Genomic DNA, 23,071 nt, shown 5'->3' on the forward strand with positions numbered 1-23,071 from the left:
TACATCTTTGTGTCTCAAATGTGACAAACCCATGCACACCAAAGCTTTTGCACACCCAAAAAAACTGCAGTAAAAGACTGAAAATAAATCCATAATGTCCCTCTGTTCAGAAGTACAATATGTACTGTAAAATTGTGCAAGCGATGCAAATAAAACAATCATGCAGCATTAGATTAAGAGTTGCTAAATAACTGAGATGCAGAGTGGAGGGACATGCAGCCCTTAACTGATCTCCACAAGGCCTGAGGTTCAGTTTTGGCTGGACGCCGCCTCGCCAAGAGGCTTGAACTTGGGGAGGTGCAGCCCGAACTTCCTCTCCACACCTGCAAAAGTTGCAGCAGCTAATCTGTATCCGCCCACGTGGTCTGCAGTCACAGAGGGAAAGTCCTCCATCACGGGTTTGGGGGTCGGCTCGGATCCAGCAGGACGGCTAGAAAAGGCAGGTGGGCGTTACAAAGGACGGCGCTCGATACGAGAGGAGATTTGAGAAACTGTTTTTTGACTTACTGTCCGCCAAAGTCGACGTAGAACCATCTCTGCAGCAGCTCGTAGGTCACCAAGGTCACGCCAAACTGCGGTGACGATCTGAAGACGCGAGCTGGTGGAGGTGTAGAAGTTTTCGTAAAGTCAGTCAACTTCTAAACCGCTTCTTCCTTCTTAAGAGAAGGGATGTGTGCATTACCTCCTGCGCCCTTCCAAAACGCTCTGAAGCCCTCCTCCTGAAGAATCTTCCTGAAGCAGTCGATGACTCCGCTGTATGTCGTCTGGCCGGCTCGGGCCGCCACCTGGAGCCTGGTCTTGATGACATCAGCAGGGGTCACCAGCGAAGCAGCTGGTATGCCTTGTTTGTCACAAAACACATAATGAAGCTGTGTTACTATGCACAGACAGTCATATCCTCACAGCGGCGTCCCGCAGGGCTGGAAATGGCTATACCTTCATGGTGAGATGTGACAAAAGCACCGTCTATAAAGTATGGCTATTGATGGAAGGGGGCAACAGCTCTTTTTGTCCTCTTTATTGTTTTTCAACCATTCAAACAGCTCGGTGAATCGTCTGAACCCTCACACATGTTGGTTACCTGCGATGGCGCCGGCAGTGAGCAGCTGCAGCGCTCCCAGCCTTCCGTCTTCGTCTGCCAGCTTCTCCTTGGTGTGGGCATAAACAGGAAAGTAGATGGCGGAGAAGGGGATGTCACGCAGGAAGCAAGCCTTGGCTCCCTAACAGAAAGACAGAAACGTTTAAACACACATGCATCCTCTCAGGGTTGAATAATAAGGGGGGGCGGGGCTAAAGTGGGGTTGTCTGGAGGAATGGAGAGGCTGCAGAGCTGATTTATTCTACCTGTGACGGGGGGAGGGGGTAGTATTGATGATGGGGCTAAAAAAAAAAGCCTGAGGCAGAGATGCAGAACTGATCCATCACGCAGAGACCTGCAGGAAGCGTGCAGACTCTTTTATTCTGAGAGGAACTCTAAAACTCACAAAATCTAATATTCAATCATCTTCTGCCAGTATGCAAAAACATAAAACTGTATATGTAAAGCTGAAGAATATGGAAGCAGAGCATAATTCATTCACTGATTTACAGATAGATTTTGACCACAATTGAGTCCAATCTGCATGTTTAACACAATTTTCAAACTTGTCTCTTGTTCAAATAACATCAATTATAGCTCAAATATTCTTTAATGCAAAAAAGCATCAAAATCAATAATCGATTTTCTGTTAAACTCAATGTTTTTGTTAAAAATGTGTTACAGAAATCCCACTTTTCTTCAATTTCAACAATAAGTTGTGTTGTTTTTAACTGATCTAAAAAAATATTAAATAGGGCAAAATTTCAAACTACCAACAAGTAATAACCCTGGGAACTTATAGAAACTTTAAATCAGTGAAGGAAAATATCTGTGGATGTAAGGATACCTTTCACTGCCCTTGAATGACAGCGATCAGAGGTTGATTCTGCAGGCGTTGCAGTGCTGCAGAGGTGCTGACCCACCTTGTAGAGGCCGAGGAAGCCCAGGTCTCTCACCACAGTCAGGGCGCTGACCCTGGGGCCCGTGGTGATCTCTCCAGCCACCTGCAGTCGGATCTTAACGATCTCCAGAGGATTGGTGAAAATCACCTGGGAAGCTCCAGCCTGCAGAGCAAAATAAATAATTTCAAAAAGACGTTTCTGACACGGAGGGGTGAACTCTGGGTAAGAATTCCGATGATGTGAGATCAGAGTTTTTTTTTATTATTATTTTGGTTAACTTCAGCACAAAAGACTATTTATGTTCTGATTTTCATTCGATGTTGTCAGTCTGGTGTTGTCGAGTAGAGAAAAAGAGCAGGCATTGTTAGAAAAACAACTGGGGTCACGTCGGAGCAGGACATTTCCCCGCTCGTGGTTAGCAGGCTCTGACCCTGGCACCGGCCCTCTGCCCCCGTCTCTTCCCCCTGAGGCACTTCTTCTGGCTGGGTGAGCGAGGCGGCTTGGCCTCATCCCGCACACTTCCCAAATTCACCCCCCATTCCCAGGGGAGAGTGCTGAATCACCGGGACGGCTCAGGGTCCAGGAAAGCAGTGCCCTGCAGGCACGGCACCCTCTGACTCTGGCACATTTATCACCCACTCTAAATTTAATCAGGCCCCAGGATGGCTGCTGCTGACATTCGGGGCAGGGGTCTTATCTATAAACATCCGAGCAAAAGGGCTAAAAAAAGCTCTGGCACATTTTGTCATTTTCAAAGCGCTGGGGGAATATCCGGTGCTCTGGAGACTGATGCTCTCGTCTCCTCCCTTTCATTTTCATTTGTGTCTTTTGGAAGCGATAATGAAGCCGGTTATCTGATCAACCCGAATTTAAACTTTGATGAAAGCGTGTGCAGACTGAGTCATATTAGAGCATCTTGTATTAGCAGAGCAGAACCCTCGGTGTCCCGCGTGGAGACCGAACCACGCCTCTGGTTTGTACCACACTGTCATACTCGATCACGCTGAGCGAGACCCCGCTCCATCCAGGACCCTCCGGGGCCTCTTCCTCCAATTACACCCTTGACAGGGGTCACAACCTCAGAGACCCCCTCTCCTCCGGGTCCAACCTGCGGCCTCTGCACAGCCCGCCTCTTCCATTACTACTGAGGCCAAGTGAAGGAATTACATCTATAATCCCATGTAGCTCTCATGAAACGCAGTGGAAGTGACCCAGAGAATAAACTCAACTCCAATTTGACAAGATTCCTCACCTGGAATTGTTCATTAATTTACAATAATTTACAATACTCCTCACCAACAGTCCTGTCCACAATTCCAGCAGATTTGATGTACTTTCCAAGAACATAAAAAACATTTGTCAGTCCTGGATCTAATGATTTCTTGCAAAATAGTAATAAAGAGGTTACACATTTTGGTGGAGCTACTTGGCAGTTCAGAGCAAGTAAAATGTATTTTGTCACATTAAAAATCTGTTAAAATTCTTCAACTAATGATTTTTACATTTTTTTTCCATCCATAGGGGTGAATTTAGAGGAATCCTAAAGCGATGCTTACACATCCTCCAGCCAGAATCTCAGCGGGGAGTGGAATGGTACCATCTTGTGTTGTGAACTTGTCTCTGACAAAATCGTTCATCTGAAAGAAAAGGAAAAAAAGGAAAAAGTGTAAATGAGACATCTTGAAAGCAAAGTGTTGGTGTTAACTTGTGGTTGAAATCTTGATTGAGAAAAGCGTCTTTGTTTCTGTTTTTTTATTTTTTCTGCCCTCAGAGGAACTTTTCAGAGCTGAATGACTTGCCGTCAGTTTGATAGCTTTCTCTGGAGCAACGCCGATGAGCTGCGGGAGGAGACCTGGAAAATATTATTCATAGATACTATTAGAATACCTGACAGTGAGAGACAAAGTCTGGCCTGAAATGAATGCACATTTTTCAGCTGTAGTGAATGAAAACATCCCCTGACAGCAGGAACAATGTAAGCTGCAGGGTTTCTCCTTGTACGTGTAAAACAAACCCATAAATATTTACAGATGGTGGCTGATACATCTGATCCACGGGGACCACAAAGGTCCTTTTGAAAAATCCAACAAAAAGTCAAAAAAAAATATGACACTGCGGCTGAATTTGGGATCAACATTTTTTTTGGTGGGGGTGATCCCACTGTTGGTGGGGAACAGAGAGCGCTGTGTGGTCACGTATGAGATTGGGAGGTGGGGGGGTGGGTGCTACAGTGGTGATAACTGCCATACTGTTCCACCGTCTGTCCTTCATCAAGCCAGATAAACTTCTGAAGGAGCTGCTGAGTGACTGCTGCTGGTATGCAGCCAGAAAACAGCAGAGTGTGTCTGTCTGTGAGTCAATCACCCTCCTATCATGTGCAACAGAGGAGGCGGGGAGGGGGGAGGGAGGGGGGTTGATGTTGCATTGGTGGAGGCAGCAGTAGATGGCAGTCTTGACTTCCCTCATACGTACAGCCTGGGGGTGGAAGTGTTGTATATCACAAGCCTTCGGCGGCGTTATCAGCAGCCGGGGTAGATGCAGATCAGGCTGCTGCAACTCCCTCTCCTTGGGGAACTCTCCCAGGTATCGAGATAATGCAAACGTGACCCCCCTCTCCTAAACGGGGTGTCGCTTTATTCACCGCCCGACAAGCAGGGCAAAGGTTTCTGGTATCAATTAGCGAGCCGTGCTCCGTATTCAAACGCTGATACGACAACGAGCCTTACCTCTATAAAACCCGAAGAAGCCCTCGTAGCGCAGCACCTTCTTCGCACAGTCGAAGCTGTTCTTGTACATCAGCTCCCCCACGAAGGAGCCCGTGGAGCGCTGGTTCTGCATGCGGGTCTTCACCAGGTCGATGGGGTACACGGCTGTGGCGCCGGTGGCTACAACGCAAACACATGTATCACCGTTTTTCAATGACAGTCGATAAGATATCAATTTCTTGACTTGATCTGGAATGTGTAGCAATGTGAACATGCATTCTGATGATAATCAATATGTATTACATATCTATAACATATGTGATTATTTTTTACAAAAATTATGATTTTTTTTTCTAGAGGATAATCTATAAGTGCTCTATTTATTACTTGATTCGAAAATAATCAGATTATGACAACTACGAAAAAATATTTTAAAAAAAAGCCTCAATAGTGGTGGGATTAGTTTGCTTCCTTACATTCATATTCAAGCAATAAATCAAACTCTGCTTGATTTTAATTCATATTTGGGTAACACATTAGATAAGGTGCTGCAAAACACTCAACAAGCTGTTAACTGTTTATTAGGCTTATTATGCTAATAAATGTCTTACTAACACACTATAAACACACCAATAATGCTTGTTAATGTGCAAATAAAGCTGGTTAAGGAATCTTATTATAAAGTGCAACCAATATATGTTATACTGAATATAACTAAAATTATAAGTACTCAATTATGAAGATGGGATCATTTATATATTTTTTTTATTTATGCTTAACTTTATTTCCTAAATAATTTTATAAAATCTGTCTGATTTCTAGTGTAGTATTTACAATTAATAAAAATAAATCTTTTTTTTGGTTTTCAAAAAATGTGCATGTGATTAAAATGCTCATCCTTTTTGAGGCACATTGATCAGATTTTTAGAAATTCATCCAAAAATGATAGAAATCTTAAAATATTCACACTGATGTCAAACAAAAAGAAAAAAAAACAAAAATTCCCACACATGACAAGCTGAAACAACAAATAGGCGTTTTCTAAATGAAATCAAGCATTTACGACAGAATTGTGATCTCTTGGCCGGCTGCCGCGGTGCATCTTTTCATCATCCCTCATTTTGCAGACATTTCCATGCTAGAATAACTTCCAGCTGTGTTTGCAGAAATATGATTAATGAGCTGTGTGCAAACAGAGTTTGGGGGTGTAAATACAGAGATTTTTTTTTTTTTGGACTGATAAACTTCTGGAGGAGCGACGCTGGTCTGGACTGTAGCTGCCGCTTGTTTGGACGTCAAGTGATGCTGTAACGGCTGCGATATGCAAACAGCAGAGGGTGAGAAACAAGTCATTACCTCCACAAAAACATGGCGCTTCCACTTTGTGTTCTCTGATACACATCTGTCTCTCTGACCCTGCAGGAATTGGCCCTTGCTGACAGACGACTGAATTTGTGTATGTGAGCGTGCAAGAGTTCCTATCTGCGAGGCAGTTCCTTGTATCAATTCCCTCCACTGTAATTAGAGGGGGAGATTCCAGAGAGCGCCGGTTCCGGAAGATTTGTGTCATTCCAGAGTTCAGGCTCCAACGACAGCCTGGAGCCAGCGGTGGCACGGCAGCACAATGCCCGAGCCTCACATCACGACGCTTCTCCCCGCAGCACAATGGCCGGCCCCGGGGCCTCGGCGCACCTTCCAGCCGGCTAAGGTTACCCCTCTGGCCAGCCGGGGGCTCCGCTGCAGACATGTCACTCACCTCCAGCGATTGAGCCCAGAGTAAATCTGTAGGCGGACTCTGCAGCCTGGAGCCAGACGGGCCGAGACGCTTCGGGAGCGTGCTGCACGGGGGAAAAAAGACACCAGCATGAGCCCAGAGAAAATGATCAGAAAGTCAACCAGGAAGCTGCTGCCTGTGGGAGACTATGACAGAGACCTCGACAATGGAGGAAGGTGATGGAATGCAAACGTCGGATACATCCCTGCCTATTAAAAGTCTCAGAAATGTTAGCACTCATTTTGCAGCAAAGTAAAGCCACTTGATTTTTGTTTGATGCTAAAAGCAGAGCATTGTTTCAGATCGTATGAGGAAAGTTTTCAGTCAGAACGAGGCTGGAAGTGGGAGCAACTTTTCCTAAGGAGGGAGCAAGTCTGATTATTTTCCTCTCCCCAGATGCTTTCCACTGAGAGTTGCATGCTAACAAGATTGAGGTCTTGATCAAAGGCTTAAAACAATTAGCCTACTTCCACTGAAAGGCAGGTCTGAGAATTGCAGCCCCCCCCACTACCCCAAAGGCATCAAATTCCAGACCTCTGAGCATAAATCCCAGGAGCTCGAGTGCCCTGAAAGCCCAGAGCGCAGGCCCGATGCAGAGTCCTGTTATCCTGTGGAGGCAGGAACTATTTTGTTCTCCCACATCCACCATGACTCCCACACCACCCCCCGAGCCATTAGCAGACTTTGCTAAAGGCTTCTAAAACTTCTCAAGCCCCACAGTGATAAAAGCCTCTTATTAGCGCCTCAGATGTGTGATTGCACCTGATACGTATGTGCAGCTATACTGAATAAAATAGTGAGAGCCTTTCATGGAGAGCCGCAACGCAACAATCCATTCGCCTTCTGTGACTATAATTGGTCTACTTTTATCTGGGAGTTTAAGAAATGCACTTCACAAGGGAAGAAAAACACGGGCTCTCTTCTAATTCAGTGACTGAGCATTCCCCCCTTCTTGCTGCTCCCGCCAGAGGGAAGGAGAGGGAAGAGAGGAGAATGCCCTGATGAAAGACAGGAAGATCTGAGGGATATTAGAGGAGTCACTCAGGCTACCTGTCTCTGGGTTTCTGCTAGATGGTACGGCATGGCTCCTTCCTCCAGCGGAGCGATCCTCTCAATGTCTGCATGGTTCAGACGCCTGGAGGGGTGGGAGACGAGGGATTCAGTCCAGGAAAAAGAGGAGCTGCATCTCCTGTGGGATTCTGTAGCCCGTGATGTCAGATTTTCCACAGACCTTTTTTTTACTGCCACAAAACTCAAGGTTACGGCTACTTCGCGTTTACACAAACAACACGCAAACAAAGCTGGCTGAGTGCCCAGGGCCCGACCAGTAAATGAAAGTGTTTCCTTAATGAACGCAGATGTTCCACGCCGGCCTGATGAACCATAAAGTCTGCATCCAAGTTCTCGTGTCTGCCTTGTTAATCAGCCAGTGGAGCCACTGTTATTGAAACAGAAAAGGCTATAACTGCATATTTACAGGCAATAAAAAAGACCCATAAAGTGCTTCTTCCATTCATGCTGGAATTTGAAAGAAGTGAGAGGGGTAACGACGGGACGCAACCCAGGATGATGTCGAAAAAGAAGCAGGGAGCCTCTGGTTCTGATAGTCCGAGCTACATAAATGGTTCTGAACGTTTGCTGCTTTTCCTTCTGTCCTTGACCTGAAGTGGAAGATGTTCGAATTTCTGACATCCCTAACATTTAACAAAGTCTTTAGGCCGCCATAGGCCTGAAGTACATGAAAAATGACGCAACTCACTAAAAGCAATGGTACCCTATGGAGAGAATATAGAATAACCTTATTTGTGTGCGTGTAATTATTGATTTTGTGTCTGTTTGTGTCTAAATTTGGATTCTGTGCGCATTATTCTTAATTTGCAACTCATGCAATACATTTTGTGTGTAACTTTGTGTACTTGCAGTTGTGTATTCACATGTACAAACATTACAAAAATAAGAAAAATACAGTCTATACATGCACAACAATAAATTAGAACAGCTTGAAACTAACTACACACAAATCTTTAAAAAAGTAAGCACAAATCCCATGTTACGCACACACAAAACCACATTTACACACAAATCTGATCAAAGATTCTTTTCACGTCTTCAACTTTCATGCGTAAGTGATGCGTTTAAATTCTGGGTCAACAGAGTTTTCTAATCAGCCACTTTAATTTTGAATAATATCTGGTGAAAACTTGACATTTTATCCACTTTCTTAAACAGATATACCACAATCATTAATATAAAGAAAATTAAATATGGATTTTTAAAACAATCAACACTAAATTTTCTCTATTCTCATCGCTCCCTCATGGCTGCGCTTTCCCTTTAGCGTCTTCACCACAGAGCATAGACTCTATTATGGATTTTTTTAATTTTGTCATTTTTGTAAATGTGAATACACAATTGTAAGTTACGCACAATGTATTGTATGAGTTAAAAATGATCAATTTTGCCCGCAAAAAATCCTACATTTCATTACAAACAGCCAGACACAAGTTATGAAACAAGAATAACGCACTCACAAATTGGATGACACTAAATTCTCTCCATAGTCCTCAACCCCCGGGGTGGGGACAGTTGGTATCGCGCCACCGAATAAAAAAAAACAGACTTAAAGTTTTTCTGTTGTATTTATAATATGTTTCCAAATTGAGTTTATTTTTTGGAAAACTACTGGATTCTTCTCACTACATCCGACTCATTCTTGATGCATGTCAAGTCGCTCATGTCAAAAATCCACCCGTGGCACTGACTGCTAAACTGAAATCCCCCAAGTTAGCAAAAAAGTTTCTTTTCGCAGCAAACAGACAGTGAAGAAACATCGACTTCAAAGAAAAAAGAGAGCTGGATTTAACAACCAAAATCAGGAGTTTTAAATTTAACTTAGATTTTTTGCAGCAGTTGTTCCTACACCATAAAAATAATGCATATGCTGCTAATAAAGTTGCTCAAATGGTGAATTCGTGTTTGTGATAATATTTATAAAATACACGTTATTTTTGTATTATGCACCATAAAAGTTGGAAGTCTTAAGTTTGATTTTGTTTTTTTCTTTACTTCCACTAGAACAGTTAATTTATATCACATTATAATGGTTCCTACACAAAATCAACAAATAAAGTTTAACCAAAAGCTAAAAAAAAAAAAAAAAAAATCCCACCTGCATCTTTGATAAACTGATCTGTGGCAGATCACGGACGTTTAAATATCAATTTGATTTCCGCACCTGAATTTCTGAATTTCCAAAATATGAGGAAGACATACGACAGTTTATGTCATCATTAAACCAGTAGTGTACAAAGTTTTACATGGTGGCTCAGCTTTGCTCATTCTAATGTCTCCTGTGAAAACAAATACCTGCTTGGGTCATTTTTACCACACACAATTGATAAGGCGTTTCTTCTGCCAACGACGGGAACTCACCCGGAGTGAGAGTGAAGTCCGGCTAGCTGGAACAGGATGTCGATCTCCATGGGAGTGATTTGGCCAAACTTATTTGCAGCGTGAACAAACTCCTCTATGATAAAAAGAAAGCAAAAAGTCAGTCTTAATTTGAAAAAAAAAATGTTTTACAAAGGGAGAGACGGAGGGGTTAAAACTGGTGTTTCTATCACATAGTATTTGCAAATATTTGTTCTTCTACATTTTTGTTTTTGGATGTTGCCTATAAATGAGCGTTGCATTGTTTTCAGTAGGGCTGCCACGATTAGTCGACTAATCGACGACTAATCGACTATTAAAATAGTCGACGACTAATTTAATAGTCGATTAGTCGTTACTTTATATTATATGGAGTCAGAGTGTAGTAAAGTTGAAAGTTATAATGACATTCTGCTAGCTTTTTAGACTATTTTGGCATAAAGGTTTTTTGGGGAGTTTAGCTAATATTTCAGCTACATGCTAACTGTTTTGGATAATTTTGGCTTTTTTGTTGGTTTTTTTGCAGGCTATTTTGGAGTTTAGCTAATATTTCAGTAAAATGTTAGCTCTTTTGCCTAATTTAGGATTTTTTTCAGCTTTTGCTAGGCTGATTTAGAGTTTAGCTAACATTTCAGCTTCCTGCTATCTACTTTAGCTAGTTTAGACTTTTTTTTTTACATTTTTTAGGCTATTTGAAAGTTTGGCTTATATTTGAGCTACATGCTAGCTAGCTGTTTTGGCTAAAGTAGGTTTTCTTTATTTTTTAGGAGGATTTAGCATTTAACCAGTATTTTAGCCACCTGCAACTTTTAAGCATTTTTAGCTATCAATTTCAGCATCTTCAGCTATCGTCACTAGCATTAGTGTGAACTATCTTTGAAAAGTCTTAGTCTATGGTGTGAAATATCTAGATTTTAGTTAGTTTAAAGCTAGGGATGGTTAAGATGTGTGTTAACAAACTGCACTCCACTTTAGCTTCTTTTTGAGAAAGATGATTGTCATCATTTTTGAGGGAAAGTTCAATTTGTGCATGACCCGATTAGTCGACTAATCGAAAAAAATAATCGGTGATTAGTCGACTACTTAAATAATCGTTTGTGGCAGCCCAAGTCTTCAGACATGTTCTGCTGCCTTCTAACTTGCTGTTTGGACATCATGTGATCTGTCTGAAAGCTCACCTAAATGGAGGTTATCCTCATACCTTGGAGGGATGTTCCTGTCAGATTTGCCTCATGTGTTTGTATTTGGATAAGTTTGGTGGTAAATAATAACTATTTGCAAATACTATTTCTGGAAAATGTTGTCTAGAAGAAGGAAATCACAGAGACAAGAGTCTAGTGTTTGAATGGAAAACACAGCTGGGAGCAGAGGTGAGGACAGTTTCAGGTTCTCCTGTTGAGGGTTACCACATCATGAAAAAAAAGTCTCATTTACCTTAGTAAAAAATTGTTACAGTAAAAGTTGGCTGTGTATTCGCTCACAGCACTCTGTCAAAAGAGTTAAGATGTGATCGAACATCTGCTTTCCAGAAAACACACTGAAGTTCATCTAGATTTGTTTCAAAGAATCTGAAGTACCTTTGGTGACCATAGTGTCTTTGTGCGTGCCGGTCAGGGTGCTGTAGATCTTTCGGATCATCTCCATGTTGTTGAGGAGAGCGTTGAAGGCATTGAAGTAGGAGAAGCTCACCATGTGGGAGGTGCTGCCTCCTGCAGCCTGAGAAAGATCCGAGAAGCGTCATTTCGGCTGCGCGGGCGAACCAAAGAGGCACCAGGCTACATTCCTGCTGCAACTCACAGACACCAGGTTCTCCTGCACAAAGGGAGTCAACATGTGCTGCCTGATGGTGGCCATGATGTCGCTGAAGTCCAAGGCAGTGATGGTGCCACTTTTATTCTTGTCTTTTAGTGCAAAAGCCTGGCGGGCGTGCTCCAGCTGCAGCTCCTGCACGGTAAAGGTCGAGATGACTAACAGGCGTGATCTTGTGACGACGGACATCACAGTAAAAAAAAAAAAAAAAAAAGGACAGTGACATCCACGTTGGATAAAAAGTCCTCAGATATGATAGAATCAATGGTGTGTAATCACCACCGTCTGCAGAGAATAATGGAAACCACGGCTGGAGCAGCCGGCGAGATGGCCGAATTGTGTGCATATGCAACGTCACGGTTCAATGACAACCGTGCAATCAGGAGGGGATTCAGGGGGAGCTGACCTCGGGGTAAGTGTTGGCTGAGATCACCAGAGGACTGTGAAGCCGTTCTTTATCCTCACACTCCAGGCCTGATAACCTCATCAGCGGATTGTTGCTGAAGATTCACTCTCTGAGTCTGCTGATGACATTGCTGATAACTGGTGATGATACACTTTCATCATCTGACACCTCTATTGTACGTTTTTTTTTTTTTTTTTCTCCATCATTGCTGCACACAGAAAATAGTGGCAGAGCTTAAAGTTTTAGGGGGATTCCATCACATTTCTTTGTCTGAATTTAAATGAAAAGAGTTGAAATGCACAAAAGGGAAGAGCACCACATGAAAAAAAACATCAATATGTTTCTTATATGCAAATAATTATGCTGAAAGACAATAAAATAGCATTTTATTTTGATTAAAAATCAATATTGTGCATTTTTATACCACTATAGTGTGAATTTTCATCATTATGGTGCCTAGTTTTGTACTAGAACTTCTTGTTTCTCGATTAAAATCTACAAATATTTCCATTTGTACTTTTTCACAGGGTGTTCCGTTATTGTTTCCTTTGATATTCTTTATCACCAAATGTCATCTGGGCGTGTTTGGATCAAAGTCATTTCACTTTGAGATCTCTTAGAAGAATTTTTTTCACTCTTTTATCTGCTTTTAGGCTTTAGCACAACAATACCTACATTTATTGTCTTTTTCTGTAAAGTTTGAGGGATTATTTTTTAAAACCACACTTGGATTAAATAATTTTTAATCATAGTGTGTCAGAAAACTTTTTTCTTTTTTTTATGTGGGTTACAAGGTAGTCCAAAAACATGTTTCATAGGTTAATTGACTAATCTAAATTCTCCCTAAGTGTGAGTTTGTTAAGTTTAAATTAAAAATGTGTGAAATTTGCTCTATTTGACCCATCCTTTGGGGGAGTGGTGAGCTGCAGACACAACTGCGCTCATTTAGTGGTTTAACCCCCTTTTTTTACCCTAAATGCTAAGTGTCAGACAGGGGAAGGAAGGCGTTCTGTGCCATTTTTTGAGTTTTTAGTCTCGTTTCCACTGAGCGGTCTGGTACAGTCCGGTATTTTGAGTGTTTCCTTTTTTTGTGGGCAGCTGCATTATTATTTTTTTATTTATTTTTTGGAGGGGTGCAGCAATCTTTACCTGCAGGAACTGAGTAAACTCTGCATAGCTGAGGTTCTTGTTTCTTTCATGGCCAAAGTGTAGTCTGATGAAGTCACAGTTCCAGTTGAAGGGTATGTGGTGATGAACTGTGGTTTGGCTGAAGATGTCCCGAACATTCTCTAGAAAGAGGAAAACCAACATCACCTCCATGCTTCTTTGACTCCCAGAGACCATAAAGACTCTGCTTGAATCAGGAAAACACAATTAAGTGTTCATCCTGCTGCACTATGAAACAGTAGGGGGGCAACCCGACTAAATGATTTCCACTTACAAAGACAAAGCAGCTAACACAAACATGTTTAATTTGTTTAATATGTCCGATCTCTGTTCTTTGCCAACTTTAAATCTTGTCTTTATTTATGCTCATAAACAACAACGTTGTTATAAATGTAAAAGAAAATGATTATTATCAGTAAATAAAAACCAGCTGGTATTTTTTCCACGATTCACATAGTTACTTTAGTTTCTGTTTTACTGCGTTTTACTGTTTGAGTATATAATTCATGTGGTATTTTGCAGGTTTGATGCATTACTGTCCTGTTCAGAAAATCTTATGGTAAACCACTGGGAATTTTTACATTTAAAAGCTAAATTAGGCTCACAAAGAGGGAGCAATGTTAGTACAGGCATAGTGTTATACCTTTAAATAACGAGTACAAATAGTCCAACATGCCGGTCTATTGTTAAGTTAAGTTTCATGTCGATTCTCTCTTTAAAAATTGTCATTTTTCTTTCTTTTCATCATTTACTGCTCTGAACAAAACTTTTCTAAAACTTAACAAAATATAACCAGGAAAAAAAATACCAGCAGGAAAATGTTACATTCTTTTATTTCATTTTTTTTCCACTAATAAGTCAAAGAAACAGAACACATTTATAACTGAATTTCGTGTGTACATACCAAATGAGATGTTCCCTGTGCCGGTCTTATCAAACAACTGAAAGGCCACAATAAAGAGGGCATCAGGGGCACATAGCACCGATTCAAAAGCCAGAAACTCCTGGAAAGATATCAGTCTGTTTGGACGAAACAAAAAACTGAATCTCAACAATGGAAATGTATTATTTTAATTCTTATATGAACTAAAATAAGCTTTCCAGTTACCTAAAAAGAGACTAAACAGTTCATTTTTACTGACACCTATATAGACTTAAAGCTAAATATCCGTCATAAAACTGTAACTTGAATTCACTCGTCCTTTATTACAAAAGGATATTTGTTGGCTGCAAAGCAAAATGTGGTGATGCTGCAAGGGAAATGTTTCAACAAATAAGACATGCTGAGATTCAACAATATTCTCAGACAATCACACCGTTTGTAGAACGCTTGAAGAATCAAAATGCAAAATAGGAGAGTGAGGCTGTTCTCCTTAAATGTAAAACTGAAGAGGGAAAAAGGATTGTGGGAAAACATAATGATGGTCTCCATGCATGCAGGAAGATGATAAAGAAGCCTGATGTGAAAGAAGACAATAGTGTGAAATAAAAACACAGAGTGGTTATTCAGGTGAAAGACTGAAATGCAGGTGAAATGAGAAATGGGAAAAAAATGCACAACGCTAACAAATTAAACAAAAAACAGAGGATACTCCCTAAAAAAATGTATTTTAAATAATGAAAAAATCTTTAATGTAAAAAGATCACAACAGGAAACTGTTTGATTAATTAAAAAAAAAGGAAATAATCAAAGTCTGAGCTTGAACAGCCTCTACTCCACACGTTAATGCAGTAACTCACCCATCTTTGGTGGTGTCGGCCACTCCAGCTATCAGCTCTACAGTTTTGGGGTTGTGCTGTGGCTGTGAATGTAGACCCAAGTAGCTCTGGACAAAGTCCCGGGGGGTCATGTAATGCTCTCCATCACTCACAACGCTGGCATACTGCAGAGAGGTTAGAAACAGAGCAGGAGCTGATCCAAGTGTGGGTCACCACATGGATTAAAAAAAAAAATTGGGTACATCAAAATAATGTTTTTCTGTAAGTTTTTAGCTCAATGAAATCTTAATTACATGACACGTGTGTTAACATTTGCATTGATTTAAGCAAATATGTTAATTTTCTGTTGCTTTAGCAGTCAAACTTATGGATCTGAAACCTTTAAAGACGCACTCCAATCATCTTTTAATCTATTGTAAAAGGGTTCTTATTGTTTTTTTTTTTCATTAAAATTATGCAGTTTTAGCCAAAAATGTAAAAAAAAATTCTTCGGAGCAGCAATAGTTCATTAGAAATTTGCTTATAAGTTGAGGGTGGGACTGTTAGTGTGGGGTAAGCCCACCCCCGTTTCCCATCATCCATCTGTTTACACTCTTTCCTCATACCCTCCAACCTAACATTATTAATCCAACAAAAATAGTGAGCAATATTGGAGCTATCCAGCACTACAGGTGTGAGCCAGATGCCAAAATGAAGATCTATATGGATCTAACTGTCTAGAAGTAGATATGTCAGAATGGATCAGAGCAGATAGCTTGTGTCCTGTAGATTCTATGTCACACTTACAAGCTTTTTCCAAAATGTTTTTGTCTGCTCCTGATTTACAATGATTTGAATACACATAAATGCAATTTCAAGATGAATTTTCTTTAAATATTTCCTCCACCATAAGAAAAATGCTACAATTACATATAAAAAAAAACAAAAAAATATATTGTTTCTGAAAGATATTACTAGTGTATTAACTTTGAATACAGTTAAAAGGATACTTAAAGTACAGTGACAGATAAAAAAGAATAGCCACAACCTTTGAGCTTCAAGTTGCAAATGTGTTTCATTCCACACGACTGAAGGAACATCTGATATCAGCCAGCCCTGAAGACATAAGGTCATTTATAGCGCCGGGCTTGGGTTTCAAGTTTGGAACTTAGATAGCTCTGCAGGCGAAAGAGTAGCATGCGTGAACTGGCAGCAGAAAGGCCATGCTCACGATGGCGTGATTGTGAAAGGACAGCCCCGAGTCAAGCGCTCCCACTCTCTGTTTTAGCTATAATTTCATGAAACGCAAACCACCTTTTGTCACATTTTTCGGTCACCCTGGTGTATCTATTCACCCTCACAGTGGGAATTAAGTAGCTCTTAATCAAATTATACTGCAGTCAAAATGAGCTTCCAGTAATTAGCTTTTCTACCTGAGCATGCAGCAAATTATGCAGACCAGTTAACAGTGAAACCAAGCAGCGGATGAGGGAGGGACTTCTAATGGAAAATGCTGTGACCTTTGGTGACAAGTTCAAGTGTAGGTCATAGCAAGGGTAAACAACTTACATTTTTGTAAAAAATTATTTCCTGGAGTAAAATTTTAAAATGGCTTTATAAAGTTTGATCTAAAAGCATGATCTAAACTATACCCAGATATGATGAAATACTTTTCATTTTTTGCTTTCTGGGAGTTTTTGTGAATGAAAGGTAAACACACAATGTTATGGTTTCTGCGTCCTTACCTTCAGAAATATAGTCTTCAAGTCATTGGGGTCTCCCCTTCTCGTGGTTTGGACCTATAGACAAGTGAAAAAAAAGTTTAAAAACATGCTCAAGTTTAGTTGCAGCTTCTTAACAGTTTATCAATGTTTAGCTTTGATTTTCAATCAGCAGCTGACAGAGAACTGCAGCGCAACAAGTCGCGCGGATGTAAACATGCCGCCGTCGACCAATATCAAGCTGTCAAATATCTCAGATATAAGCAGACATTTTTTTGCTAAATAAAAACAAATTGACAGTTGTTTCAGCGAGGCCGCCAGAGATGTCATTCTGTTAGGATGCAGAGACAAAAATAAACGGCGACTCCGCGGTTTAGTTTTTTTGTTTTTCTTTAACCAGGAAGCTCCAAATCCACATCCCCGCGCGGACGAGCCTTCCTCCGCATCCCACAGAGCGACGCGCGCGGCTCTTTTTGCTGCCTTTTAACTAATCTCTGATAAGAAATATTGACGGAGTCACCTTGACCGCCATACTGGATGTGACGTCAGCTGCAGTGGAACGAGCGCACGCGCCGGGCTTCAGGTTGGCGCGCGGGCATGCCGGGCAGACAGACAGTTACTCTGACCTAAATTTATCCAAGTATTGTCCTTTAACTGTGGTTGGGGCGGGGAAGAGACACGTAGTTTTCCTCAAAAACGGAAAAAGTATATAAATAATATCCTGTGGGTTCGACCAAAGACACTGCAACCAAAGGAAAATAAATAAAAAAAGATTTAAACTAATTAAAAAAAAACACAGTAAGTGGGTGGTTTTTTCTGTCAAATTGTAAGGAATATATTTTTTGATAACATAAAGACTTGTTTTGAATGCATTAGGTGTTTTTTTCTTTGCTTTCTTATTTTCCGTGCATAATTTGTATATTCTCTTATTTTTCTTCTGTCAGATGTTCCAGTGATTTTGTGTTTGTCTCCTTCCCTTTTTCTTATTTTTGCAGTTATTTATTTAAGAACCCTATGGATAGTCCTGCAATTTTGGGTTGAATCTTTCTCCTTCCTGTTCTTTATTTTCTGTAGTCTTTTGTCATATACCTGTTCCATTGATTTTGTGGTTCTCTCTTTTTTCCCTCTCAGACCCCAACAAGTAATTACCTTTGCCAAGTAGTTTGTTTCTTTTCTTTTTAAGAGCTTTTATATTTTGCATATTCAGTGAACTCTTAAAAAAAAATATTCAAATTGGATTTTTTTTAATTCTCTTTTTTTAATGTTGTCTATCTTATTATTGCTTATCTGGTCCTATATACAGAAAAATACAAGTAACAAATAATTTTTCACACTTTACATCATGATAAAGTTTTTGAATGAATTATCAGACTATCAATAAGTTACCAGCTTTTTAGCAATGCCTGTATTTTGTACAGGAAAACATAAAGTATTTTGAACATTATTTAACATAAGCATTATTTCAGATTTAAGGCACTACGTCCAGAATTATCTAGTTGGAAAGCACATAGTTGTAAAGGGATGCACTCATAGTACTTTTACACAGGAAGTTTGACAGGACTGTTACGATGTATTGTTACAGTTATGCGTGCATGATAAAGTCCTGTTTGATGTCAAACACTTGAGCTGAAGTCAAATAGGGAGGCACTCACTGTTTAAAGTCTTTGGTATGTCCCAAATCTGGATTGGAACTTGGAGTCTTCCAGATTCATGACAGATACTTTACCTCTTAGCATAACCCTTAGATTGTCAAAAGGTCGTCAGTAAACTAAGCATGAATCCAATTTTAATACAAAAAGTCTGTTTCATCCACAGCATTGGTTTTACTGTTTATATGTATTATGAAAACTTAGGTAAAAAGATAAGTAGAGTCACATGTTTGTTATTACACAAGCAGCAAACCTATTAAATATATATTTTAGCTTAGACTGTACAAAAACTGATACCAAAAATAGATGCTTGAAAAAAATCCCGCTATCATCATATTTTGATCTCAAACTTTCAGCACTGTTTGTTTTGTAGACATTATCAATGACACCTGTAGATTTTCCAGAGAGATACATCTGATAGAATTATTTAATAAATCAACTGATCTGCCATCTGTGGTTTTACACCATTCAAAGACTTTTATATTTATTTAACATCCCACAACTGAATGTCATGAGGTTTGACAACGATTTCACTCAGGAATGGCTTAATTTCAACGTCAATTGTAGTTTTAGATTATTAAGCCAATTTTGCATTTGATTGGTTCCAAGAATACAGTTGAAATGTGGTCAGGAGCTGGAACAATAAAATTACCGAAGCACCAGTTAAAAACATGTAAAGTTGCCAAATAGAGAAACTTAAAGACAAAACACATTTTCTACTTGATTTTACACCTTATTGGTAAATAGGTATCGCCTTTTAAGCATTTGTAATGTAAATTTACAATATCAAGACTTATGTTTGGGTTATTGTCATGATAGTTTGAGGAGGATTAAAAATATCACTTTATCAAATATATATATTTTTAATTATTTTTAAGTCATAGTCTGTGCTTTTTGTGATGGTTGTTTCCCAAATAAAAAATATCAATATAATTTATGCCTTAGGACATGAAAGTAACCTGCAATTCTTTGTCTTTTCAAAATTACTTTTGTAAAATACACAAAAATGTACAAAAGGAGACATTTATTGTTATTTTAGAGATTATAAGTTACAATGAACTGTTTCATCTTTTTTTTTGAACGCTTACATTTTTTTTGCAAAAACACAACTCAAATTCAATATATATATATATAAGTAATAAAATAAAAATAAAATGTATATAAAATAAAATATATTATATTATTTTATATATTTTAATTTATATATTAGATATTTATATATAATACAACTATTATTTATATGTATTATATTGTTATGTATATATATTATTATTTATATGTATTATATGTTTTATATAAATATATATTTTTAGCTACACAAAAACTATATCCTGTTTCAACGGAAATACGTAACCCGGAAGTTATCCTGTTTCCGCGGGTCTTTTGGGGCAAAAACAACTCCGTGCAACACACTGGCTAGAAATGGCGGGTAAGATCCTAAATGCTTTAAAAATGTCTTTATTCTCTCTTTATTAGGGTGCTCCCTCAGACATTAATGGGTGTATGCATTATTTAGCCGTCTCGGGGTTGCAAATGCTCGTGTGATTTCTTTCAAGCAAAGTTTGGAGTTAGCTAACGTTAGAATTCCTTAGAAGCAAATGGCCTGTTAGCTAGCACTTAAAACGTGTCCTGAATCCGTTGTGATATCCAGCATGATTGTTTGGTCACGAAACGTTTAATGTGCACTACGTGGGTCCCGTGAGTCTTTTTTTGATGGATGCTGGCTGCCCGTTAGCTCTCACCAAAGGATGCTGTGATGTAGCTCATACTTAGCTAACTGATTGCATGCTGTCTCACAGTCATTGGTTACGATGTCAGGATAATGAACCATACTGTAGGTAATCACAGCTAAAAGAGTAAGAAAGTAAACATTTTAAAGGTTTTCCAGTGACTTATTCCTGCACAGCAGCTCAGATTGCTAGAATTTGGGATGATCAGTCTTCTGTCTAAACCTGTACTTGTTTTAGAAAAATAAACCATACTTGATCATGAAATTTATGTAATAATTGTTGGAATCGCGGTATATTATCGACTCTTGGTGTCAGTTTTTAGATAAACCTTTGTTGCGTTTAATACTGGCTGAAACTTTGACATTATCTAATTATCTTCGTTAAATCTTAAACTAAACAATAATGCATTCATCTTAGAAATAAACAAGTGAATAAATACAAGAGTGTATTCAGTTTTTAAAATAATGTATTTTGCAATGCATAAAAAATGTTTATCGTTTTCTTTTTTATATGTTTTCACATAGGAGTTAATGCTATGGAGAAGAAACTGGCTGAATACAAGTGTGATACCAACGAGGCAATTTCCCTCAAACTTGGTACGTGTTAATGGTTGTTTTTCTGCCTTATCTCTTTTTTCTAACCCATTCCATACAAAGTTCTACCGTAACTAAGTTGTCTTTTTTCACTTGTAGTTCGTTTCCCAGAGGATGTTGATGACGATAGCACCACGTTTCATCCAGAATACAGCCATCAATTATTTGGAGATGAGTAAGTTCCATTACCTACTTTTAATATATAAACATTATTTCATTTCTACTGACAATGCTGTCTCAAATGTGTTTTATACTCTGGTTTGGGATTAAAAAATATTTCACTACTGAACTGATTTCATTTCATTTGAATTGATTGATTCATTTAAATATTGAATCTCTGTTCAAATTTTATTTGGTTTAGCAAGTTTTCTTGATTATTACTGATTTAAGATGAATAAATGTGAATATTTATTTAATTTAATAAAATTTTAAACCATATATATATATATTGATGTTTTGTAACAGGTTATTAATTCTTCTACTCAGCCAAAAAGATGATAATACAGTTCCATATCTGTATTTATTTCTTGGTCCATGCTTCTCATATTGTACTCGCTGTTACACAATGCAGGGAGCTTCAATCAAACAACAGTGAGTGTGTAGAGGACAATGAGCATTTCTACATGGTGTTTCTGCAGCTTTTTTCATTTCAGTTGATTCCCAGTATCCATCAAACTCAAAATTTTCTGTTTGACATCAAAGTAGAATGTTCTGAATGATGCGTGTTTGTATTATTCCACAAAAGAAAACATTTTAATCTTTGTACAAAAAAATAGAAGCTGATTTAAAAAGACTGCTTTAGTTCTTTGTTTGAAAGATAAAATATTTTACGTTTTAGGGGTAAATGGAATCCTCGTCTAATAGGAGTTTTAAAAAAAATGTATGAAAAACGTAACTTTGTAAATTATCCTATTATTTTATCATCTTTTTCCTCTTCTTACACTGGTGAGCATAAGGGTGTGGGAAGTCTCAGAGGATGAAATAAAGCAGCGGAAGCAGCCGGAGATTCCTATAGATGTTTATATTGGAACGTTTTAAAAGCACAAGCTGCTCTACACTACATTATGTCTGACTAGAAGCATCTCTGAAGCATATTGTAGATATTTTTGAGGAGCAGAGTTGCAGCTGCAACCCAACCTGACATAAACTGAGACATACAAACTTTCTACTACTGGGACTGTGCCTTCTGCTAGCTTACAGCCCCTCACAACCCCAAGCTTTCATTAGTGATGTCGCAAAAAAGGCAATCAATATTGGAGCTATTCAGCCGCACAGTTTTGAGCCAGCTCTGATAAAGAAAACAGATGTATTAATGTGTAAGTGTATGCATCAGAATGGAGCAGAGCAGGAAGTTTGTAGCCCAACAGTTGTACTTAATAGAAAGCATTTATTTTTGAAACACCAGTTTTTCATGTGGTCCTGTTTCACAGTGAAAAAACAAATATTCGGAAATGCCATTTTAATTTCAAATTTCTTTATGTTGCAAGCTCTAAAAGCACATTATTCATTAGAGTGGGTCTTTAAACTTGAATTAAAATCAGAAAATCTCAGTCTAAATTCAAATATTATCTTTTCAGAATGGGATTTATTTCATGAAACACAGTTTTCAAGTGACAAGTATGCCTCATTTATTGATAACATTGGGGGTTGTAGGTTTTTATTATTCAATAGGGTTTATGTAAAATTTAGTTCATGGTTTTTTATGTTATAAAAGAGTTTGTACGAGTGTATTACAGACAAAAGATTCATTGAATGTTAGTTTCCTGTCGTTTTGTTAGCAGAGACGTCACGCTTTAACCTTTTTAATTAACCAGGACTGGAGTTTGTTGTTGTGGCCCCTCTTAGCTTAAAAAGACTTTGTTATTGGCACATCAGTTTTTCAGCTAATTATTTTTTGGCATGGTCTCTCCATCATGCAAGTGGACAATGATAAACCTATCTTATGTATTTCAAAGTGTTTGTTATAGATTACAGCAAAGCTACAACCCAGAAAAAGTTTAGAATATTGAATTATTCTTGGAATCAATTAGATGTCCTGTTTTTCATTTTTCTTAAGTTTAAGTGTTTTTTTAAGTATTTGGTTCTGTTCTTTGTTTGTGAGCTAAATGCTTGAACTAAAGTGATTTTTTTTATGCTCATTTTCCTGCAGTGAGATTGCTTTTGGATACAAAGGTCTTCAGATCCAGCTCTTCTACACGGCTGGAAACCTGAGCACCCTCTTCAAAGTGAAATATTCCTCAAAAGTCACAGAAGCGTTTGACTGTGTTGAGGTAAGATTTTCATTAATAAATGAGAAATAAGTCAGAAAATCATATGTAAAGATTCATTTGCAGATAGGTGATGGTAATTGGTCAGAGACAAACCAAGTTGTCGATTTATGTTGAGTTTCACTCCAGTAGATGTGGAGTTT

At 38.9% G+C, this 23,071-nt stretch overlaps 2 protein-coding genes across 2 annotated transcripts in view; one reads left to right on the forward strand and one right to left on the reverse strand.

Annotated features, from left to right (window-relative positions):
* Positions 1-105: 105 nt before the first annotated feature.
* LOC112155004 (calcium-binding mitochondrial carrier protein Aralar1) lies at positions 106-17,310 on the reverse strand. Its single transcript, XM_024286346.2, has 18 exons — positions 17,210-17,310; positions 16,714-16,767; positions 15,011-15,153; positions 14,175-14,290; positions 13,253-13,392; positions 11,686-11,832; positions 11,466-11,604; positions 9,892-9,985; positions 7,510-7,594; positions 6,442-6,523; positions 4,707-4,865; positions 3,780-3,832; positions 3,537-3,617; positions 2,002-2,142; positions 1,082-1,220; positions 683-841; positions 508-598; positions 106-430 (listed from the first exon to the last, which is right to left on the reverse strand). Exons 1-18 carry the CDS (start codon positions 17,219-17,221, stop codon positions 250-252), a joined length of 2,016 nt encoding a protein of 671 aa, XP_024142114.1. The 5' UTR covers positions 17,222-17,310; the 3' UTR covers positions 106-249.
* A 2,358-nt stretch (positions 17,311-19,668) lies between these two features.
* The window catches only part of hat1 (histone acetyltransferase 1), a 15,367-nt gene continuing 11,964 nt past the window's right edge, over positions 19,669-23,071 (forward strand). Inside the window, exons 1-4 of the mRNA XM_024287025.2 lie at positions 19,669-19,767; positions 20,593-20,664; positions 20,761-20,836; positions 22,811-22,931. Coding sequence (XP_024142793.1) covers positions 19,761-19,767; positions 20,593-20,664; positions 20,761-20,836; positions 22,811-22,931 — 276 coding nt within the window. The 5' untranslated portion in view covers positions 19,669-19,760. The remainder of the gene's footprint in view (positions 19,768-20,592; positions 20,665-20,760; positions 20,837-22,810; positions 22,932-23,071) is intronic.

The sequence above is a fragment of the Oryzias melastigma genome, linkage group LG21, assembly GCF_002922805.2.
Source record: "Oryzias melastigma strain HK-1 linkage group LG21, ASM292280v2, whole genome shotgun sequence".
Lineage (NCBI taxonomy): Eukaryota > Metazoa > Chordata > Actinopteri > Beloniformes > Adrianichthyidae > Oryzias > Oryzias melastigma.